The 21990-nt window shown below is 52.5% G+C and overlaps 1 protein-coding gene across 1 annotated transcript in view; it reads left to right on the top strand.

Moving 5' to 3' along the window:
* The first annotated feature begins 4722 nt into the window (after positions 1 to 4722).
* The window catches only part of Anxa2 (annexin A2), a 34787-nt gene continuing 17519 nt past the window's right edge, over positions 4723 to 21990 (top strand). The window contains exons 1-3 of the mRNA XM_063243438.1: positions 4723 to 4824; positions 14217 to 14275; positions 16964 to 17063. Of these exons, the coding sequence (XP_063099508.1) occupies positions 14228 to 14275; positions 16964 to 17063 (148 nt within the window). The 5' untranslated portion in view covers positions 4723 to 4824; positions 14217 to 14227. The remainder of the gene's footprint in view (positions 4825 to 14216; positions 14276 to 16963; positions 17064 to 21990) is intronic.

Genomic DNA, 21990 nt, shown 5'->3' with positions numbered 1-21990 from the left:
GAGCCAGGAAGCAATGCTTGATGTGAGGACCAGAGCTTCTCCAGGAGAATCAATGGCTCAAACAGCAACTCGTAGGAGAACCCACAAGGTCTCAATGGAACAATGCATTAATGCCTCAACACCTTCCTTCTCCTTCTCCACCTGTTTATGCTGGCAACTTTCCTCAGGTGGAGCATCTTCGCTCAGTGCCATGCTGATGTAATCCAGCTGGTGTTAAACTGACCACCAGTTCTTAACCCATAACCACTTCTTTGGTACCAAAATGTATCTTAGTTACTTTCTCATCACTTAGACACAGTACCAGACACCTACAGTTTAAAGGAGATGTTTATTTTGGCTCATGGTTTATAAGTTTTTGCTCCATAGTTTGCTGGCTGTAAGGCAGGACTGACTGGCAAAGCGGTCTGGTGGAGGAGACCTGTACACAGCATGAGGCACAGGAAGCAGAGATCAAGGGAGGAGCCAGGAAGGGCAATAAAGCTTTCAGGCCACGCCCCAGCGACAGAGCTCTTTTGACCAGACCCCTAGGACAGAAATCAGCTAGAGAGCCTCCAGGTCCAGTTCCCAGTCAGCGCCTGAGTCTCTGGGGGACATTTTAGATCTAAACTGGAACACTGAGTGTCTGAACCCTGCAATGCAGAGGGCTTGGGGTCAGTGTGCATCTCACTGAAGCAGTGGTGGTATTTGACAAGGCATAATTTTAAAAGCAATGGATTGAAAGGCAGAAAAAATATACCCTGGTCTCGGCTCTGTTACTACCCATTTAAGGACTGTGGCAGGTTGCCTGAAAAAGCTGACTGCTGACAACCCCTTCCTTGGAATCTAGGCGACGTGACTGCTTTCACAAGCGCGTGCAGAGGAAGTGTCACTGTCCCACTTCTGTCCAGACAGCTTCTGCTTCCCACCATCTTACCTGTTGTAAGGGACCCCCCTACCTCTTCCAGGGCTACATAGACCAGAAATAACCCAGCCTGGGAAACTGCACCTTCTGCATATTTGTGAACAAATGTATGGTGTCTTTTTTAAGCTTCTGTGATTTGCAAGCAATTTGTTTCCTAATGGAAGCATGAGATAAACTGGCACATGCACATGGATCGTCACTGTAAGGAAGACCTAAAGCAGTTGGTGGCGTAACTCTACTGGCAGCTGGTAACCAGGGGGTGCTATGGTTGGATATTGGATGGGCAGTGAGGGGATGGCTGTGGGAAGCTGGAGCGAAGCTGCATCCTGGGGAGGAGCACGCTGGGCACTACCACAGTAGCTCTGTAGAGCGCCTGGGAGAGCCAGGAGAGCGTCTGCCTACGGAACCTGCCCATCTGGCCAAGGAGATTCACCCCTGGGCTTCTTCGAGGTGTATATGATAAATGTACATGAAGAAAGGACACAAGAGAGATCTGTTTGGTTCTCAATCAGAACTCCAGCAAGTGAAGGATTTTCAGAGTAAGACATTGCTTTGGGACGATGATCTAACCATGAGTGTGGTTGTGAAAACTTAAAAAATGTCCAGAAAGATTTGTTGGGATGCTTGGAGACCATCTCAGGGCTTCTAAGAACGTTAAGTGCACTAAACATAGTGGTACATGTCTGTAACATCAGCATTTAGGAGGCGGAAGCCGGAAGGTCACAAGTTCTAAGCCAGCCTGAGCTACATAGTGAGACTTTGTCCCCAAAAGACAAAATTTCTTGTTGGTAGGAATGTAAACTAGTATATTCACTATGGAGATCGATATGATAATTCCTCAAAAAACTAAAAACAGAAATTACATTCAACTTAGCTGTTCTCCTCTCGGTATCTTCACAAAGGGGTTAAAGTGATGATATTACAGGAATAGGGCCACACCCCTGTTTACAGCGACATGGTACATAACAGCTAAATCCTGGGAAAGGCCAGTACACTTATCAGCAGGTGAATGGATGAAATGTGGTCTTTATAAACAATGGAGTACAACACTGTCACAAAGAAGACAGGTGGGGGTAAATGCACCTTGTGCCCATAATGTTCACTGAAAAAATCAGACACCGAAGTGTAAATATCACGTAGTTCATCTTATATGAGAAACCCAACATATAACTAAAGAGCAGAATAAATGACAGATAACAGAAAGCAGGGAGACCTTTTCCCACATGAAAGAAGGAACAAGAGATGGAGGGAAGAGGAAGCAGAGGGAAAGGAAAAGGAATGAAACAAAGAACAAAAGGGAGAAATGGAAACTGTTTGCAGACGGGAAGGGGAAAGGGCTGCAAGGAGCAGGGAGCTGTGGGGGGACCAGGAGGAGGGTGAAGACGTGCTCTGTACCTGCACGTCGCCACCCAAGGATTGGGGCCATTATTACTGCACGTGGATGAATAAGAAAGGAGGAAATGTACACACGTCTCTAAGTGCGTTGCCCCACTGCAGTATGACATGTGCAGAAGAGAAAGAGGTAAGTTTCAGAAGGAATCCTGACGGGAAGCTTGGAGCTAAACCTCTGTACAACCGGTTTTTTGCTTTTGTTGTAATTTTTTTCTTTGTATCGGGGATCAAACTCATGACCTCGCACTTGCTGGGCAGATGCTTATGCTGCTGGGCTAAATCCCTGGCCTGCTTTTGTTGTAATTTTTGCAAAAACTGGATTAGATGTTAATTTTGGACCAAAGAATAAAACTCAGCAAGATTTATTTTAAAATTACCTCATTTTTAAGATCCTCGTAGTAAAGTCAGTTCGAACACAGAAACAGCTGGATATAGGCAGAAGTTTTTAGACCTTTGCCTTTCTCCTGGCATGAAACTTAAAAACTGTGAGAGGCACTCCGCTACACATAGGGGAGCTGTGCTCAGGGAAAAGGACTCAGCCCCAGGACAGAGGGCAAAGCCAGACTTTGAGCAGAGCAGTGGCCTAACGCAAGGGTCAGCACATCCAGCCCGCCCTGATTCTGCTAAGCACCGTGCTAATTCAGCTTCTGGTCCCGGAAGTGACCATCATTATGGCCTTGGCGCAGACACAGGAAGATGGGCGGCGTGAGAGACCAAGGGCGAGGAGGACCCAAGCAAGCCCCTTGGATCCTCTGACCGATGCCCCACGTCCTCCCAGCACAGCACTGTGGGTGCAGAGCCACACTGCCCCCCCAGGTGCTGCCCAAACCCAGAACCAGGAGCACATGGATGGTGGTGCGTGTTGGAACCACTCAGTGTTGGAGGACGAGATTCCAAGGAACTGAAAAAGGACTTCCCGTCTGTGATTTGATTCCCGCGTTATTCGCACTCCAGTTTCTTCATAGGTCGAACTCAAAAATAGAGCGACATCATCTCTAAGGCCCCCCAGCCTGCTCTCCTATTCTCTTATCTGCAGATAGTTCAGTTTTCTCATTCTAGGGATAACTCTACCATTGCATTGCGCCTGAAGAGTCTCCTCACGGCCACCTAGCCGCTGTTAGGGACACCGAGGTCCAGCAAGTGAAGCGTGAACACGCACAGCCAGGCCTTCAGGCACAGCTTGCACAGCACAGATGTAGCAGGCGGCACGGCCTGGCTAACGCACGGCTCTATGTGCGCCTAGATTTACCCCACGCTTACAATAAGCAAGCAAATTCTTTGGGATACTTGGTGGCTCAGCCGTCCTCCACATCACTGTAATTTAAACTTCTCTGTGGCCCAGGGCTGCCCGCAGCACGAGGAGCACGAAGCTGTGGAACGCGGCCGGCTGGGGCACTGTGGCCTGAGCTGCTCCTCTGTCCCCAAACGTCACCCGCAGCAGACGGTACCCCATTCTCCCGTCTGCACTCAAGTTGGAAGGCTGTGCACGTCCCTCAGAGACGTTTCCAAACGAGGCCCTCTGTTACACAGAACTCCCCGGGTTGCGCTAAGTGACGGGCCCACAGCCCTGGCAGATTCGGGGCGCACTCTCTAAGGGGCAGTGTGTACAGCGTCTCTGCTGTGGGCCTTGCTGTCTGCTCCCGGAGGGAATCCATGCGCACATGGAAAGGAAAACCCGATGGGGGAAGGGGCGCTGGGTTGCGGCAGGCAGGCAGGCCGGGCTTGAAGGACCCACTTGAAGGCCTCCGGCCCTCCTGGCGAGGAGGTGCGGGTGCTGACTGCAGTCGGACGCGGCGTTCCCCGCAGGCCACACGCACCAGCCGCAGTGCGACTTAGCCAGGGACAGTGAAACCAGCCAGGCGCTGGGTGGGCGGATGAGGGGAACCCAGGCGGTCCCCAAGGAGGGCCGGGAAGCAAAGTCCCACTGGAAACCGGGTGCTGAGCCGAGGCGGGGGTCGTGGGGGCCCAGGGCGCAGGGACGCGGAGCGCAAGGGTCTGGGAAGGAGGGCGCATGGGCCCTGGCTCTCAACTCCTCTTCTCTCTGTGGCCTGGCTCGGGGCCTCCCTGCGTCGCCGCCTTGCGCAGCTCCAGCTGCAACTAAATTCGTGCGGTGGGGGTGCGGAGGGATGGGGGCCAGGCCGGCAGCCCCGGCTCAGGGACCCCACACTGAGGTTTCTTGGAAAAATTCTTTCTTCCACGACGGCGACGCCTAAAAGCCTTTTTTAAAAATTGTTTTTTAAAGTGAACCAAGCCGGAACGTATAGCAGTTCGGCCGGCGCACTCAGCCAGGCGAAGCCAGGCTGGGAACCGACGTGGCACTCGGAGGGGAAAGCGGTCCGGCCAGGCGGAGCGCGGGAGGCGGGCGGGGCGCGGCAGGGCGCGGTGCCCGCGGGCCGGGGCGGTGACTCACGCGGTCGGGCTGGGCGGGGCGCGGCTGGGCGGGCGGGGCGCGCGCGGATAAAAGCCCCACCCGGGGCGGCCGCTGCGCTTGGCCTGGGGACGCTAGCAGCGCGGTGGTCGGTGCGGCCCAGGTGAGCGGGGCGGGAGGGGTCGGGCGGAGGCCAGGATCCTGCGCCCCAGAGGTACTGGCCCCCGAGGTACTGGCCGGGCGCCGGTTGAGGCCAGCCGCCTGGGCCGGGGGCGGCGCTGCAGGGCGCGGGGTGTGGCCGGAGCTGCGGTGCTGGGCGTTGGCCTCCCGCGTCCGTCCGGATTGTGGGGCTGAGTCGTCCCGGGGGGCGTCGAGTTCCTCTGTGCTCACCTCGGGTTATCACCCCACCTGGAGTCTCCAGCTCTCCGGGACTCCCCTGCAGCCCAGGGGAGGGGGCGCGCCCGGGGGGGGGGTCAGGAACTCGGGGTGCAGAGGAGGGTGTGGCCCGGGCCCCCGAGGTTCCTTATCAGCGAGGGTGGTTTCCCATGCCCGCCATCCGGAGACGGCGATCAAGGAAGATTGGCAACCCCACGTTCATTCAAAGCTGCGAAATGCGTCCTGTGCCCAGCGCGAGCGCCTAGGCTTCCTTTTTGCGCTGAGGTTCCCGGGTTGGAGCCCTGGGGGCGCCGAGCGTGCCCAAAGGCAGCGGCCACGCGGGCGCAGCTCCGACTGTCTGAGGCCTGGTCAGAATCTGGGGCCCACGACTGGGGGTTCGCAGTGCAAAATGAGCTCTTCCACGGAAGCAGTGTTGAGGGGGTGATTAGGTTTCCTGAGAGCCCCAAACACACTTACTGAACTGCATTGTCTCAGAGTGGGGCCTGAATTCCTGGGGTGGGAGGAGAGGGGGTTTCTAGGAAGAGGTGGGAGACACAGTGTGGGTGGGAAGAAGAAATCACTGAAGCACTTGGCTAGTTGTCAGCTTGGAAGCTGGTTCCTATTAAATTATTTTCAATTGGAAATCGTGACTTTGAGCTGCACTCTTTTTTGCGCCTCCCCCTGGCTGGCCCCCTCTTTTGACACATCGTGGCCACCACCCAGAATTGCCCCCTGGGCTCGGTGCAGTGCAGAGACCACACCCAGCCTCAATGGAGGGGACTGGATCAGCAGTAAAGCAGGAAGGGCTGGTGGCTCCAAAATACTCTGCAGCACGGAGCTGCGTTTTATAAAAAATGATCAGAGTTGAAACCTCATTCACCTACGAGATCTGTTTGGGCAGTGTGAGACCAAGAGAAGGAGGGGCAATGACACGGGAATAGGGTATGTAGCAGGGAGATGTAGCTGAGGCGCCCCTGAGCGGAACCTGTGGCCGTTGTGTGAAGGCTTCCTGCTTCGCGGTTTCTTCTCTCTGAAGTGCTGTCTACAATCTCCAGGATTTATCCAAAAGCATGTTTTGCATCTGCACGGGGAGGGTGTGCCCTTCACCCGCCTGTGAGGGATGCTAGAAAAGTCACCCACCTAGCTGGCTTGGGTACAGACTCAGCGGAGACACCCTGTGTCTCTGAGCTCTGGAGTACCCTATTGACTGACATTAGGCCTGCAGCCATGGCCGAAGCCGTTAGTTTCCTGGCTAATTTCTGATGTAAGTGGTTTTCCTGGCAGGTAGATACTCATCTGTAATTGCTATTGATTTTGAAGACAGTGGGCCTCAAAACTGGCTAGCACTGTGGCATTAGGAAGGGCGAGGCCTTTGTTCTTCAGTCTGCCTAGGCAGCTGGCTGAAGGCCTGAGGAAGCCTTTTTCAATTAAGGGAGGGTGGGTGTGTCACAAAGGCATTCCCTTTATTTACTTGTTTAGTTTGTCTTTTCGAGACAGGGTCTCACTATGCAGTTCAGGCTGGCCTTGAGTTCACTTTTAGCCCAGGCTGGTCACGAACTCAAAGATCCTTCTGCCTCAGCCCTCCTGAGTGCTGGGACTACAGGCATGTGCCACCACGCCTGGTTTAGTGGACAGTTTTAGACACTCAGTGGGCCAATGAAATACCCAGTAAGCACCTACCGTCTTACAGCAGTGAACAGACAGACAACCACCCCCGCCCCACTAACACACACACATAGTCATTCACAACCCCTGTTATTCAGACTTTAAATCTACTGAGGACAGAAACACGCAGAATAAGTCAATTATATGTTTACAGATTGGATTTAAAACTTTATATATTTTTACAAATTGTTTGTTTCTGCCCTTGGTGTCCTGAGTGTCATGTTCCGCTCATCCCTGGGGAGCTTTGTTTAGATCCAGGGGACCTCCTTCGCCTTTCTGGCTTGAGTGTGAGCATTGAGCAGGAAGGGGATGCACCTTTTTTTTTTTTTTTTTTTTTTTTGCACTTGGGAATCCTGCTCCTCCCTGGTGCCACACCCTGTTCTAGTTGGAGGCCACAGGGAAGGAAATTCCAGGCCTTTAAAAAATTATTTCCGCCCATTCACTGGGGGGGTAGTTTTTCTTCTCCCCTGGCCAGGAACGGTGCCCCTGACAGGTTATCCTTTAGGAGCTGGGAGGTGGCTGCTTGTGATTCTTGGAGTTCGTGGTAGGACGACCCCCAAATCTCCTTTGAGGGTGCACCCAAGGCATCCCAGTTGAGGCGTGCTGGGGAGTAAGCTTGGAACACCCGAGCGGACTATGTCCTAACCACAGGGGCTGGCGGGTGGGCACTGGGGACCCAGGGAGTGGCCCAACCCAGAGTACGGTGTCCTTGCACTTTGTCTCCTTACCACACCCAGACTGGCACTCTTAGCTCGAAGGGAATCAGGTCCCAGGGCTGGTTGCACATCCGACCTCCCCGCTGCCCGCGGGAGGCATTAATGATACTCCTGTTCCTGCCTTAGCTTCTGGCAGAGCCAGGACCCAAGCCCCCAGACAGTGTGAAAGCCGGCCTGTGCTGGGGCTGCCTTTCATCCTGGTGGAAGGACACCATGCCTGAGCTGCCAGAGATGGGCAGAGGCTGGAAACCATGCTTGGTTTTGAAATAGTGAATCTGAAGGAGGGAGGAAATGGGGGAAGGGGAGAGTGTTGCAAAAGAAGAAGAAAAAAATTAAGCCTTCTAAAACGGAAAGACCATTCCAGGGTGCAGCCTGGCACTGTGCCCAGGCTGCTGAGGGGGAGGCAGGAGCTAGTGAGGCTGAGGCCCAGTGGGTGGACACTGTGGCCTTTGGACACTCAACCTTGATGCTTTACTGACATAGAGTGGCAGGGCCCAGACCATGGAGGGTGGAGAAGATTGGTAGCATTAGCTATGATTGACCCTAAAACCACATTTGATGCCAGCAGATAGAGGCAGAGTGCTGTTGGTGGGAGGAACTTGGTGACTTGGCAGGGTGGGGCTGAGCAGTTAACAGTGCGATTTCCATGCAGGCTGCCTGCAGGTGTCTAAGGGAACCCAGGTAAACCCAGGGGGTGTAAGACCTTGCACCTGGAGATGGACTTCTCTCTGTGGGCCCTGAACCCGTTGAAAGCACAGGCATAGGGGCTGTCAGACACTGCCGCTGAAGTGCAGAGCTCCAGGCCTGCGTTTCCCAACCTTGAGAGCTTCTGGCCACGAGACTTCACGGCGCCTGCCCACTCCGGCCCCATCTCAGGAGATGGGCAGGGAGTGGCTCTGGACAGAGCCAGGGGCTGCAGCAGGGGTGTGGGCAGCGAACAAACATTGACTGAGATGAGGCAGCACCCAGACAAGCTGGAGCGAGCGCCACTGGGCCCTGCTCCATCTGATCAAGGCCATTGGGCCGAATTCCAGGGATTCTGGGGAGCTGACTTGGCCCCGTGACTCAGGACTTAATCAGGACCATAAAACCAGGGAGAAGAATTCATGCTTTCAAGGAGGTTCTGTTCCATAAAGATGATTTAGGGGTCGGGGTGGAGGACAGTGGGAACTCTCCTCCCCCCATTCACACATTATTCTTGGCTTGGGATTCCCAGGCAGACTGCTGCCCAGGGCGGGACAGTCAGGGCTCCAGAGGGGAACCCCGGCACTCCAGCCCCAGCTTCCCTCCACCTGGTGTTGGCTTTGAAATCCTCCTTTGTGTCATCCCCTCCAGGCTGATTCATCGTGGTTGTTAGGGGTCAGTGTTGTGGCAACTCCACAACACTCCAGTTTTGGCTGCTGGTGGGCGGCTGGGTGGGTCTCGTCAACCACAGGGTTTCATTCTGGCCCCTCAGCAGACCCGCCCTGTTGCAGAGTGAGTGAGTGAGTGTGTGAGTGTGTGTGTGTGTGACAGACGGACAGACCAAGAATTAACAGTTAGGCCTTCTGGAGCTGCCTCATGGTTCAGTTCAATGAAACTTGTTTTCATTGTTGACTTTTTTCAGGTTTGCTGTTTTTTTCTGTTGCTGTTCCCTTCAGACTTGTTTTGCTTTCCTTTTTCGGGGAGAGAAGCTCAAACTGTAGCATTTGCACCTTTTCTGTTGTAACTGTCTTTTTGGAGTAAAGCAGTAAAATCTATAGTTTTTTTTCACTTTGTAAAGCACAGCCCCAAGTTAATTAGTCCTATTTGGGTGCCTGTGAGTTGCTTTCCAAAGACCCCAGCAGGTTTCACTGCAGGCTCTGTAGCACTCTGCATGTCAGGTGTTTAGCAGTCTCTTCTCAGGAAGCCAGGGAGGAGACCGTTCCCTTGTTAGTTAGGGTGGACGCTCCCCACCCTGCAGCAAGTTATTTCGGAGCAGTTGGAAGTGGGTACGCGCTCTCCCGGGTCTCCCTCTTTTATTTTCCTAAACAGACCGGCTTGCTCTGGTCCTGGGCTGCTTTCCAGCTCTCCTGGGAAGCAAGCTGAGGCGCTCACCTGCAGATCCGCTTACCTGATAGCTCCTTCTCCTTTGCAAGTCCAGACAGGGCAGGCATTGGGTGAGGACTGGGTGGGGCACACCGCTGCTTCCATGTTCTATGGAGAACTCAGCCGGAACAGCGTAGGAGGGGCTGTTGTGTTTTGAAGGCACGAAGTTGACCCTGTGGTGAGGAGCTGGTATAGCGCAGCTGGCCCTGAGAGCCCGGGTAGATGTCATGTTTCATCTTTAGAACAGCAGGCAGAGGGTGGCTTCAGGGGGAATCGGGCTCCAGAGCTCGCACTGTGGAGACCCAGGTGTCAACAGCTGCAGCCACCTCACCACTGGTGCTTCAGGGTGGCTGCAATCAGGCTTGCTTAACTTCCCACAGTTCAGACACTTCGTCCTAGGCTCCCACACTGGACCTGGTTCCTTTTCCCAGCTGACCTCTCGCTCCCCGACCCCGACCAGCCTTCCCCTCTCCTGTCTCCCCCTCCACCAGGGCTCCCTGGTGAGTCAGGGTCCCAGCCTCGGCATCAGGGACTCACTGAGCCCTGTGCCGGTCACACTGTTAACCCTCTGACCCTGTGCTCTGTCTGGGTCTTAATCTTCAGGAAAAAAGGGCTGCAGGAGTGGGGGTCTACAAGGCGCTGGCCCAGCCTTGAGGGCTTGGGGTTCTGCTCCAGCTCCACTTCTCATTTGCCTGGGACCCTGGACTGGCCTGTTGGGTGTCTCCTGGACGGGCAGAGCTTGTGTTTCATGGTTCTGTAGGTGTCTCTTGTAGATCTAAATGTAGGACAGACAGATCCAGCTCATGCATATTTACGGGTTTGTAGATTGACTACTTAAAAATCCCCAGTATGTGTAACCTGCAATACCACTGTCAAGACACGTTCCCATTAGTCAAGGTGCTGCGTTAGGCTCAGGTTTTAACAAGCTGGGGGATCAGCAGAGCTGGCTGTTTCTCCTCACAGCTCATCAGTGCTGCTCACGACGCCTTTGCCTTCCCAGGGAGGACTGGTGAAGGGAAAAACCACAGCCCTGTTGTATTTCCAACGTGAACACATGTTCCCATCGCATCTCAGGAAATTGCCAGTGTTTCTCTGGGTCCAGGTGTGTGCAGGGAGTATTAGCAAGCTCCCTGGGTATTGCTCAGTGGCCACAGTGACTGTGGTTATCAGCACATTGTTTTGCTTTCTATGCAGAATGATTATAGGTGATACAGAGGCTCCTGGTACACAACAGCAGCGCAAGGGTTTCTAACGTTCATTCAGCACCTGGAGCACTGACAGGGAGCCTTTTAGAAACTGAGCACCCAAACTGCAGCCCAAACCCACTGATTTATTGCTAAGTGCCATCCCTGCAGTAAAACCTGAGTGCTCCGATGCTGGAGCGACCCCTGGGGTGATCGGTCGGAGAGCCTGCTGCAGCCATGGGTTCACCACCTCTGACCTGTCTTGCAGAGATGCCCTTAGCTTCACGTGTGTCGGGAGGGAGATTTAGTGCGAGTCTGAGGTAGAAGACACCCCTTGCTCCCTGGACTCCTCCCTACCTGGGAGCTTGCAGTTTGAGCCCTTGTCATGCTGAGGGCCCTTGTGCCCCTGGGGCTGGAATGTGGCTGTGTGGTAGGATAGGACCAGGTCCCTAGGTCCCACCCCGACTGTGGAAGAAAGCCACACATGGCACTGAAAAGCAGGAGAGAGCTATGTGGAACGGGACCATCTTGTCGCCATCCTGCTGGAGCAGATGCCACAGGGGTACAGACTCCAGGGATGCATCAGCTTGCCATAAAAAGGAGGTACCGAAGAGTCAGGTGGTATGGGGGGAAGTGATCGGTTTGCTATAGGAGGAGCGGTAACGTTTCAGGGAGCGGCAAGGAACCATTGGGTCCAGTCTCCTTGGTTGAGTCGAAGGGCAGGAGGCTGGGTTTGCACGCTCATCTTCAAAGGCAGTTTGATCTACGGGGACAGGGAGCTCTGGCTGTGGCCATCCTGTTTTTGTTTGTTTGTTTGTTTGTCTTTTTGAGGCAGAGTCTCGCCATACAGTTCAGGCTGGTCTTCAGCTCACTGTGTAGTCCAGCCTGGTCTCGAACTCCGTGATTCTCCTGCCTCAGCCTCCGAGGTGCTGGGATTACAGGCATCCGCCATCATGCCTGGCTTGCCCTTTTTTGTTCCATTCTGTTTGGGGCATTTCTGTCAGCCCTGTAAGCAGATGGCTGCAGCCCTGTCCGAGTTGGTGATGCTCAGGGGAAGGCTGCCGGTGTGACCACTACATAGTGCTGGGCCCACGTTGAAATCAGAGATTTCTTGCCTTATCTCGGAGACCTCCCTGTCTTGCCAAGAAATCTCAAACTTGGGCTTGGACCGACTGATTGCTGTGCAGCCTTTTAGATGAGATTGAACCGTGGCTCTCTGAGACCCTGCAGACCGGCACTGCTCAGTGGAAATGGGATGTGAGCTGCAGATGCAATTGCAAACATTAAAAAAAAAATTTAAAACAAATAGGTGAAATTAGCTTTAATAAAGTATTTATTATAACCTACCCCACATGTCCTAGTTATAATATGTAATCACTATCAAACTCATTAGTGAAAGATATTCCAGCCCCCATTTTCAAGATCCAGTCCTCTGAGCTTAGAGCACATCCTGGTTTGGCCTGGCCACATGTCAGATGCCCGCTGGCCACATGGGGCCAGCGATTAGTGCAGTGGACAATTGAGTTAAAGGGCAGGACATTTTAAAGAGTAGACTGTGTTTGTTAGGGGTAATAGGTTGGTAGCAAAGCCCAGCAGTAAGTTCCCGAATCACAGCCTTTTTCCGACAGGCGATAGACACCTAGGAAGCCAAAGGATGTGGGTTAGAGTCCGTGGATCTGCACTCCACTGCCGCCATTGTCCAGAGCCCGTAGATTTATTAAGGCTCACTCTTGGTGCTGTGCGTTCCATGGATTGTGACAAAGGTCTGGTGACATGTGTCTATCCTTACAGTGCCACGTGGGATGGTTCCGCTGCCTGAGATACTATTTATTATATATTTACATCACTTACAATAGCCTCTGTGCTCCATCTTCTCATCCCTCCCTCTCCCTGAACCTTGGCAACCACTGGCTTGTTACTGTCTCCACAGTTTTGCTTTTTCTGAAATGTTACCCCATTGGGATCGATCCATAGCCTTTCCCGATCGCCTTTTCACTTAAAGGCCCACTATGTTGTTTTATTTTTTTTCCCATGACTTGATAGTGCATTCCTTTTTAGCACTGAATAGTATTTCATGTTCCAGGTGGTCCGTAGCTTATTTCTAGAGCAACACTTTTACTGCCCAGCGTGGTAAGTCCCGGGCAGGACACTCTGGCCGCAGAGGACCGCCCAGGAGCTGTGGGACTGGGCCAGTTGGAACTGCACTGATCAGCTTCCTCTGTGCCTGGTTTAAAATACTGCCGTGAACCCAGCGTGGTGGCTCCTACCTGTGATCCTGGCAGTCTGCGAGGATCTCCAGCTTGTGGCTGGCCTGGGTGATTCAAAGGGAAATTTATAGAGGCTTGGAGATGCAGCACACCACCAGAGTGCTTGCCTAGTATGAAGGAGGCCCTGGGCTCAGTTCCTAATACTGCAGAGAGCAAAAACCAAAAAGCAAAACAGCTGTGAACATCGAGAAGGGAGGAGGGAGCGCGGGATGAAAATCATGCAGAAATCCATGTATAACCAAACCCAGGATGAATCTTCTCATTGTATCCCCTCGTGTCCCAGCCTGCACAGGGCCCGCAATCTGCTTAGTATAAAATTATCTTATAAACTGCCAAATGACTCGTTGGGCGTGGTGGCTCTGGCCTGTAACCCCAGCACTCAGGAGGCCGAGGCAGGAGGATTGCGGTGAGTTTAGGGCCAGCCTGAACTGCATGGCAAGACCCTGTCCTCGCCAAAAAAATTGGCAAATGTCTATGTCAGATACTCCGTACAAATCAGTACTATCTATGAACGTGTTTAGACTAAGCAGACAATCTGGCCAGAGACTAGGAAGCTGAATTTCCATACTGCCGTTTCCTTGATCAGAGAATGTAAAGTGAAAAGAAACCTCAGCAGGGCTCTCAGGCTACTGCTCTGTCCTGTTGGCTTAGCTTCGGGGTGCTGATGCAGAGTGGCCCATCCTGTCTCAGTGGAAAGGCACTTAGAGCCAGCTCAACATTGCAGGGTGGCGGCTGCAAAAAGTAAGTGGCTGCCGGCCAGAAAGGCAGTTTATCAGACCAGACGTCCCGTCCTCTGGGATGAGTCACTGTGAGAATGAGGGCCGTCGTCTTTCCTGTACCCAGTTCTGCGTCTTCCTAGCACCCTGGACTAAGGAAATGATGGTGGACCTAATGCCACAGGGGTCGGCTTAGGGACAGGCCATAGGAAAATGCTGCTGACTGCAGATCACAGCTGTGGTTCTCTGCCCTTCTCCAGATGTTGAATTTTGTGGGTGTCACATGCAGGGTCGTGACATGTTTGACAGGCAGAAGACTCAGCTCTGTGCTTCTGGCCCTCGCACATCGGCCTGCCCAGGGGAGGACCGGCTAGCTCAGTAGCCCACCCCAACCTAAGGGAGATCGTGGCTGGCTCTTCTGCTCCCGGTCTGTTACTGGGACATGAGAATCTGCTCCAAAAAAGCTGCTCTCATTTCATAAAGTGGACATTAGTAGAATAAATCTCAGCTTTGGGGGAAAGGAAGCCTCTTTATAAAGACGTTCTGTTGTGCTTTTTTCTTCCAGCTTTAGTCAGAATGTCCACCGTTCACGAAATCCTGTGCAAGCTCAGCCTGGAGGGTGATGTAAGTACAAACATTTTCCCTTCAGGTGATTTCTGCGTATTGGCCCTCTCTGCCTAGTCGTGCTCTTTCCTTGCACAGCAGAGGGAAATGGACCTGGCCTTTCGTCCTTACTGGTTTTTCCCTCTGCCCCGTTACTGTAGCTGTCCCTTGACTTCAACTTGAAAACCACGCTACAGCCTTGAAAACCTCGGCCTCACGTTAACACTGGACATAGGTAGAGACGGCGGGATGACTCGGATTACATCCTGTGCAGGGAATCATTGTTAGGATGATATATGATTTTGTTTGTTTAGCACTTGCCTCAGCTGTATCAAAAAATGATTCTGAATCTTTTACACAGTGTCTAGGATGTTTTTCCAGACAAGGACCTATACTTATACTTAGCACCTGGGAAAGCTGTTCTCTCAAAAAGCCAAGATGTTTCTTTGTTTAATGAAATTACTGTAATTTATCATACGTTGGTTTGGCTGTCAGGGAACCAGAATTAAATTTGTCTTTTGCACGAAATATGTGAATCTGGAACATCTTGGTTTTTTTTTTCCTGTCTCTTTGTGTGTGTCTTGAGACAGAGTCTCGCTGTGTAGTTCAGGCTGGCCTTGAGCTCACTCTGTAGCCTAGGCTGGTCTCAAACTCACAATGATCCTCCTGCCTCAGCCTCCTGAGTGCAGGGATTACACGAATGAGCCACCATGCCCAGCTTTAGTTTTGCTTTTTGGAGTCTTCTGGAAACTCATGCCCTCTGTCTGGCAGTGATGTCAGCTCCTATGAAGGCCTGGATACTTGCCAGTGTTAGGCAATGTGTTTCTCTAATGGATTTGGTCTTTAGATTGTTTTTAGTATCAGGTTACAGGAGAGCTATCAAGTCCCTCTGAGAGTGTCTCCACTCCAGTGTGACACATTTCTCCATGTTTAGAAACGGAACTCCTACCCCCCACCATGGTAAGGGCAGCAAAGATCACTTTTGCCCCCAGTAATTTTTCAACAAATGTATTTTATAGGAAAAAGCTCCAATTGTCCATTTAAATCTGTTTCTAGAAATACTTTAAAGAAACATAAAACTTTCACCCGATTACTGTCGTTCTGGAGTACAGTGATCTGTGGCCTCATAAAGGCCTGCATGTGTAAGGCTGCAGGCCAGACTGCCAGCCTTCGTGAATTGGTAACGGATGGTGCTGTTAAAAAAATGGGGGACGCTTTTCCTTGGATTTCCACCCCATTTTGTAGCTACCATAATAGCTGCTTCAAAACAGCACTTTGTCTGTGCAGTTCCCTGGATGTCCGTCGCATTCCTGTGAAGTTATTCTCCCGAAAGTTTAAGGTGTGAAATTAGATGAAATGTGCTTTGCTCACCCTCTTGCATGTCAAGATGGTGTCACCCAGGCTACCGATTGGCCGGTATGTCTGGAAATGTGTGCGCCACCCCGAGGGCACATTTCTGCCAGGCCCTGGGAGATGCTTGAGAGATTAGGTGTGCACCATGTAACCTCATTGCTATAAAGTGCTGATGATGAGCTGTCCACCTATAATCCCAGTACTCAGGAGGCTGAGGCAAGAGGATCACATGGTCAGTCAGGCTCAGCACGGGCTCTGCAGGCAGTTCAAGGTCAGTCTGGACTACACAGTGAGACCCTATCTCAAATCAGCAACAGCAAATAATAATAAAGTGGGTATCGCAGGTGCTGGGCTGGATGGGGCGTGAGGGTGAGGTCTGAGAGTAGGTGGGGTCACTGCAGTGCGGGGCCCCACCGTGGACAGCTTTGCTGCCCTTGGCCAACCAAAGCCAGTGCCTGCCTTCCCTTGGGGCCTGGGGACTGAGGCAGCCTGAATCCCTGGAAAGGAGAACTGATAGGGAAGCCGACCTCACTGAACGGGCGGGCAGGCGGAGCTCTTGTCTGTCCACCTAGGAAGGGCCGTGGAAGCCTCATGGAAGGAAGAGGATGCCTGATAGGCCGTGAGGACCAAGCACTAGGCAGAGGGGTGAGGTATGCTAGTGCTCAAGGCAGAAGAAGAGCGGAGGAGACAGAAGCAGGAGCTTGGCTGACCAGAGTGGGTGTTGGTGTCTTCCCCAGACCACCTTGGCGCCACTGTGTGGCCAGAGCTGGAGACCAGGGAAGGTTCTTTCTGTGCTTATCTGGTAGATCTCTCTCCCTTCTCATATCTCTCTCTCTCTCTCTCTCTCTCTCTTTCTCTCTCTCTCACACACACACACACACACACACAATCTTGTTGAATTTCTCAGGCTGCTCTCGAACTACAGCTCCTCCTGCCTCAGCCTCCAAGTAGCTGGGATTTCCATTTGCTATGTAAAGATGTGAGAACTCAGGCCTAGGACCGTCCCCTTGGCAAAATATCCCTGTGCTTCAGGCACTTCCGCCTTTCAGAGTACTCTGCATTGTGGTTAGATCAGTTCAGTGGTCACAGCCTTCCTGAGCAAAGGCTGGTCTCAGGTTCCCCACTTCTTTGTGCTCTCACTGACAGTGAAGACTGCAAGTAGAAATGTCAGCTGGGAGGCCTCGGAATAGTTGCCGGTGGGATGGGGTAGTGTGTGTCCTGTGTGAAGTGTGGCCGGGCAGGGTTTAGTCCTTAAGCTCGGTACCTGGGCAGGAATGGCTCGGGGGCTGCTGGAGACCGGAAGTGCGCGGTGGGGTGTCCCAGCTATCTCTGACCCTGTCTGTGTCCCCCCTTTAGCACTCCACACCCCCCAGTGCCTATGGGTCCGTCAAAGCCTATACCAACTTCGACGCCGAGCGAGATGCCCTGAACATCGAGACGGCCATCAAGACCAAAGGTGGGTGACAGCATGCGGCGGGCTCCGCGGGGACTCGGGTCCTCTCTCTGCCAGCAGCGCCCCTGTGTGGGTCATTGGAGGCACATGTGGCCATAGGAGAGGCGGCACAGGCGATCCCTTCCCTTGTAATCCGTGGTCCCTCCCTGTGCCCGGGTTGGAAGGGCTGGCTGACCTCAAGCTTCCTTTGAGTTCCAGGATGATGTGTGGGAGGCAGCCAGGCCATCTAAGAGCCACCGTCCTTTTCAAAACAAGTAAAGCATTTGATTGAATTGTTTGGGTGGCTGTAATCCCAGCACTCAGGAGACTGAGGCAGGAGGATCATTTAGAGTTTGAGACCAGTTTGGGCTATAAAGTGTGTTCAAGGCCAGTCTGAACCAAACCAAAACCAAACCCAACCAAACTCGGCAGGGTCCTCGTGTCTCACAGATGTGCAGTGTAGTGGCCCCTTTGGCTGGTGGTAGTGAAACATCTTAGAGGTTGGGCTACACCCTGAACCCCGGGCATCCTGGCCTTTCTTAGAGTTCCAGTTTCTTCCTTTGGACAGAGCCTTCCCTTCCGCTGTGAGACAGGTAGGAGAGAAGGAAGATCCCCGATCTCCTGTGGTTGTAACGGAGTGTGAGGGTTTGTAGCACCTGCCCCTAAGCAGCCTTATAGGGGACATTGTGGGCCACCCGGTGTGGCTCTGCTTTCCACCAGAGGGGATAAGTTGTGAGGATTTTTGTCAGACCTTTAAGAAATCTTTTTTTTGGTGATTTTGCTTTATTTGTCTCATATTATGGATGGAACCCAGATTGCTCTACCACTAAGCCATATTCTCAGCTTATTATATTTTTATTTGGAGACAGAGTCTTGCTAGATTGCTCAGATTAGCCTCAAACTGTAGATCCTCCTGTCTCAGCCTCCTGAGTGCTAGGATTGTAGGCATATACCGCCAGGCTTGGCTTTTGGTGTTTTTTTTTTTTTTTTTAAAGTGAGTGCTTGTGAAAATCAAATCAGAGCAGGAGATGTCAGAGAAGCAACCCTAGCTGGCTCTGCCTCTCTGTAATGATCCAGCTCCAAGAAAATCCTGGGCTCTGTGAGACTCCATTTCCTCACCTGTAGAATGTTCCAGGTTGTCAAGAAATAGGAAGCACTTGGTGCAGACAGTGCTCAGAATACGTTACCATAAAAACAGGCAGACGCCAGCTTGGAAGCGCACGCCTGTCTTCCCAGCATCTGGGAGGCTGAAGCAGGGGGATTGAAAGTTTGAGCATAGCCTGGGAAACTTTGTGACAATTCCAAGTGACATAAAACAAAAAAATTATAGACATAGGAACATACATACATGCAGTCTACTGGCCTAAAACTCTCCTGAAACCCTCTGTGCCAGTAGGTGTGCCTGGGTGCTTGTGGTATCAAAGTCTGCGTGGTGAATGGTCCCAGAGTTCAGCAGGTGACTCATTAGACAGAGACAGACTTGGTGCCTTTTATGGGCTGAGACAAAGGGTATTTTCATCCCTGCGTGAGAACTCTTAGACCACTGGAATGTAAAGGTTGCGCAAATGACCTGTGGTCACAACCCAAGCTCTCCTGTTAATAAAAATATCTCCAGGCCCTTTCTGAGGGAGTAGAGAAGTACTGTAATTCTGAGCAAGCACATTAGGTGGGGATTCCTGGGCTCCAGTTTGGTCAGAAGCAGCTGACACTTTGTGATTCTCCACGAGCACATGAGGGGCCCTCGGCCTGGGAGAACCTCAGATCCACTGCTGCTGGAATGTTCCACCTGCTCACCCGGTGGGCGACTCAGCTCAGGTCTGTCTGCCTGCCTGTGTCTGCGGCCCTGGATCCTGCTGAGATTGGAACTCAGTGCTGCCAGGCTCTGGGAACATGTGTCGCCCAGCTGTCAGGACCAGAACTGTTTTCTGAGCCTTGAAACTATTTCCAAGCATGAAAACTCTTGCCCAGCTGTGACCCTGTGGTCATCTGATAGCTGCACATTTGTCACCCAGGATTTTGGGTCTCTCCACTCTTGTTCTTTTTGCATACTTAGTGTCCGGTGTGTTTCACTTAGGAGCACTTTGTAGTTGCTTATTTTTGGTGGTTTCAGAGAGCAGCTGTATTCTCCAGTTAGGTCGATGAATCCCTTAGATTAATTCTGTATTGTGTTAAAAAAAAATTTAATCCTTGCAGGAAATGCTTGGAAAGAAAGAATGTCATATCCGTAAGAGCTGAGGATCCTGATCCATGTTAATGTCAGCCTGTCTGGGACAGTGGAAACCTGGATATAGCCTTCAGTTAAGGGTGATGAAATCACTTCAGAGTGTCTAAAGAATGTCACATGGACATGAAAATTGTTTTAGGAGCTGGGTGTGGTGGCGCATGCCTGTAATCCCAGCACTTGGGAGGCTGAGGCACAAGTTCGAAGCTGGCGGAATTACAGTGTCAGACGAGAGACCATGTTTCAAGAGAAAAAAAAGGAAAGGGCGTTAGTAACAAATATATAGAATTATGTGTACAAGTTTGGGACCAGCCTGAGCTACAAAATGAGCCCAAGGCCACCCTGAACTGCAGAGCCAGGCTCTGTCTCAAAAAGACAAAAACAATGAAAAATTATGCAGAATTGACTTTGGCTTTTCTTGATGCTTTTGCTGTGTTCTGTATTTTCCGAGTTTCTTAGAGCGGCCCATTTCGCCTGCATAATGAAGGTAAAAACAGAAGGAACTCCCAGGTGGGAAAGGTCCTGCCACTTTGACCTTTCTCCTCGGCACATGCTGTTTCAGATGACGACACCACTGGTGACTCGGCCGTCACCAAGGTGCTTTGCACCAGACCCTGCCCCGGTCCCGAGCTGCTGCTCTTTGCTTGGCTTCTGGGGAAACAAAGGGGAAATGCGAAGCTGATAGAGGCACAGGCCAAAGAGCAGTCCGCCGTGTCCCAGCAGCTCCCCTGCTCCAAAGGAGCACTGCGTGTGTCACCTGCGAGTGCTGGACCCTCCCTCTGGTGTCTGCTCTCCCTGTCTGTGCCTAAAGAGCTGGTTGGGGTGGTTGAACACCAGCCTCGGGTAGAGGTCCTGCTGCCCCTGCTGCCACCCAGGCTGGGAGAAGTCCCTGGGTGCTGCGGGCCCATGAAGGTCATGGCGAGTCTCTGAGCCGCACCTCCAGGCTGTCTTTCTCACCAGGCCCCAGCTCTGTTCCTGTCCTCGTGCCCCGCACCTGGCCCTACTCAGGTGTGACCCTGGGCAAGGCCCTCAGCCCTTCCCTCACTTCTTGTTCCCTCCATCCTGGGCAGCTTCTGTCACACCACATTGTCACTGTCTGCTTCCGGATTTGTCTCTCCTTAAGGGCAAGGACTTTATTTCTTTTCTTTTCTGTCTTTTTGAGACACAGTCTCACTATGCAGCTCAGGCTGGCCTTGGGCTCACTTTGTAGCCCAGGATGGTCTCAAACTCACAGTGATCCTCCTGCCTCAGCCTCCGGAGTGCTGGGATCACAGGCTGTGTGCCATTCCACCCTGCTATCATTAACCTTTTCTAAGGCCTGCAAGACTTGGAGAAGGTGCAATTTTAAATGTAATTAGCAGTCAAGGGCCCACAGGGGGGGCACAGCATTTGCAGCAGGCAGTAAAGGCTCCTTCCAGGACCTGGATGACATCTCCGAAGGGGGAGAGTCCCTTGGAGCTTGGATCTGTTGTCACCACTGCCGTTTGGATCTCTCTTGGAGTGGTCTTGTCCCTTGCCTGTGTGGGTGTGTCTGGAGCGTCACCTGGGCCTCACACTGCCACCGTGCACGAGCTCTGGCTTGAGGTAGTACATGTAACAACTTAGGTTAATTCATGTCTGGTTAGCAACCAAGTTAGCCCATGCAAAAGTAATAATATTGCCTAATTAACAAGAGGATTCTGCGATTTAATCTGCAGGAGTCTCTTGGTCTAGATTGGCCTTGGGTTAAATATATACTGTGGCGTGTACAACACAGCTGTGCTGGTTTACCATATGGGCCCAAATAACTGGGGAGGAAAGTCAGCTAAATTAGAAAAGGACAAATCTAGACTCCAGAAAATAGGTTGTAATTAGTGGCAGCACAACCCCAGAGTTAGGGAAAGTGCAATAAACAGGAAGAGCCTTGGTCTCTGCAAGGGGAGGCTGTCAGCAGCGGGTCGGATTGTAGCAGTTTTTGTGTTCTGGGAGCCATGGGAAAGCAGACACAGCTATGGCAGGAAAGCTGCAGCCTGTGTTAGCACTGCTTTCTGTTGCTTTTAAAATGGAGCCGCTTAAGATTTGCAGCACGGCCCAGACACTAACGTCCGTCCCACTGGCAAGTGAGCCAGGTCAGTTCTGTTTCTCCCTGCACTGGGAACTGAACTGGGGGTGGGGCAGCACGGAGCCGCATCCTCAGCCCTTTAGATCGTTTTGCCCGGGATAGCCTTGAATTTGTGATCCTCCTGCCTCAGCCTCCAGAGGAGGTGGGCTTGCAGGCCTGTGTCGCCACACCTGGAGAAGACAGGTACTTCCTCTTCACCTGTGCGCTCAGCCAGGGCACGGAGTGTAGCGTGAGTTCTCATGAGGGCTAGAAGGCAGGAGAGGGCTCCGCTCGCTCCTAAGATTGGGATGCAAGGAGCTAAATCTGGAAGAGCCTGCCGGGGTGGAGGGCCTGCCTGCCAGCAAGGCTGGAGATGGGTGCTGCCCAGCCCTTCTTCCTGGCCCAGAGGTGTCATAGGGCCCCCTGGCCAGACCCAGGCTATTCTCTGTTCTCGTTAGACCTGGTTCTCTTCTGAGGCCCTTCTGCGTCACCGCGCCTGTTCTCTGTGCGCACAGCCTGGGGTGTGCTTGTCTGGGGTGGGCTTGTGTGGCTGTGCAGGTGCTGAACCCCACCAGGTGGCCACGGCATGCACCAGAAGGCATTCCCTGAGCCTTTCCCCTCCTGGGCAGAGCTGTCACCACCGCCCCCTC

The sequence above is a fragment of the Cavia porcellus genome, unplaced genomic scaffold (assembly GCF_034190915.1).
Source record: "Cavia porcellus strain 051 isolate PalLab524CR breed Dunkin Hartley unplaced genomic scaffold, mCavPor4.1 scaffold_38, whole genome shotgun sequence".
Lineage (NCBI taxonomy): Eukaryota > Metazoa > Chordata > Mammalia > Rodentia > Caviidae > Cavia > Cavia porcellus.
This window is presented reverse-complemented; position numbering and strand designations above follow the sequence as displayed.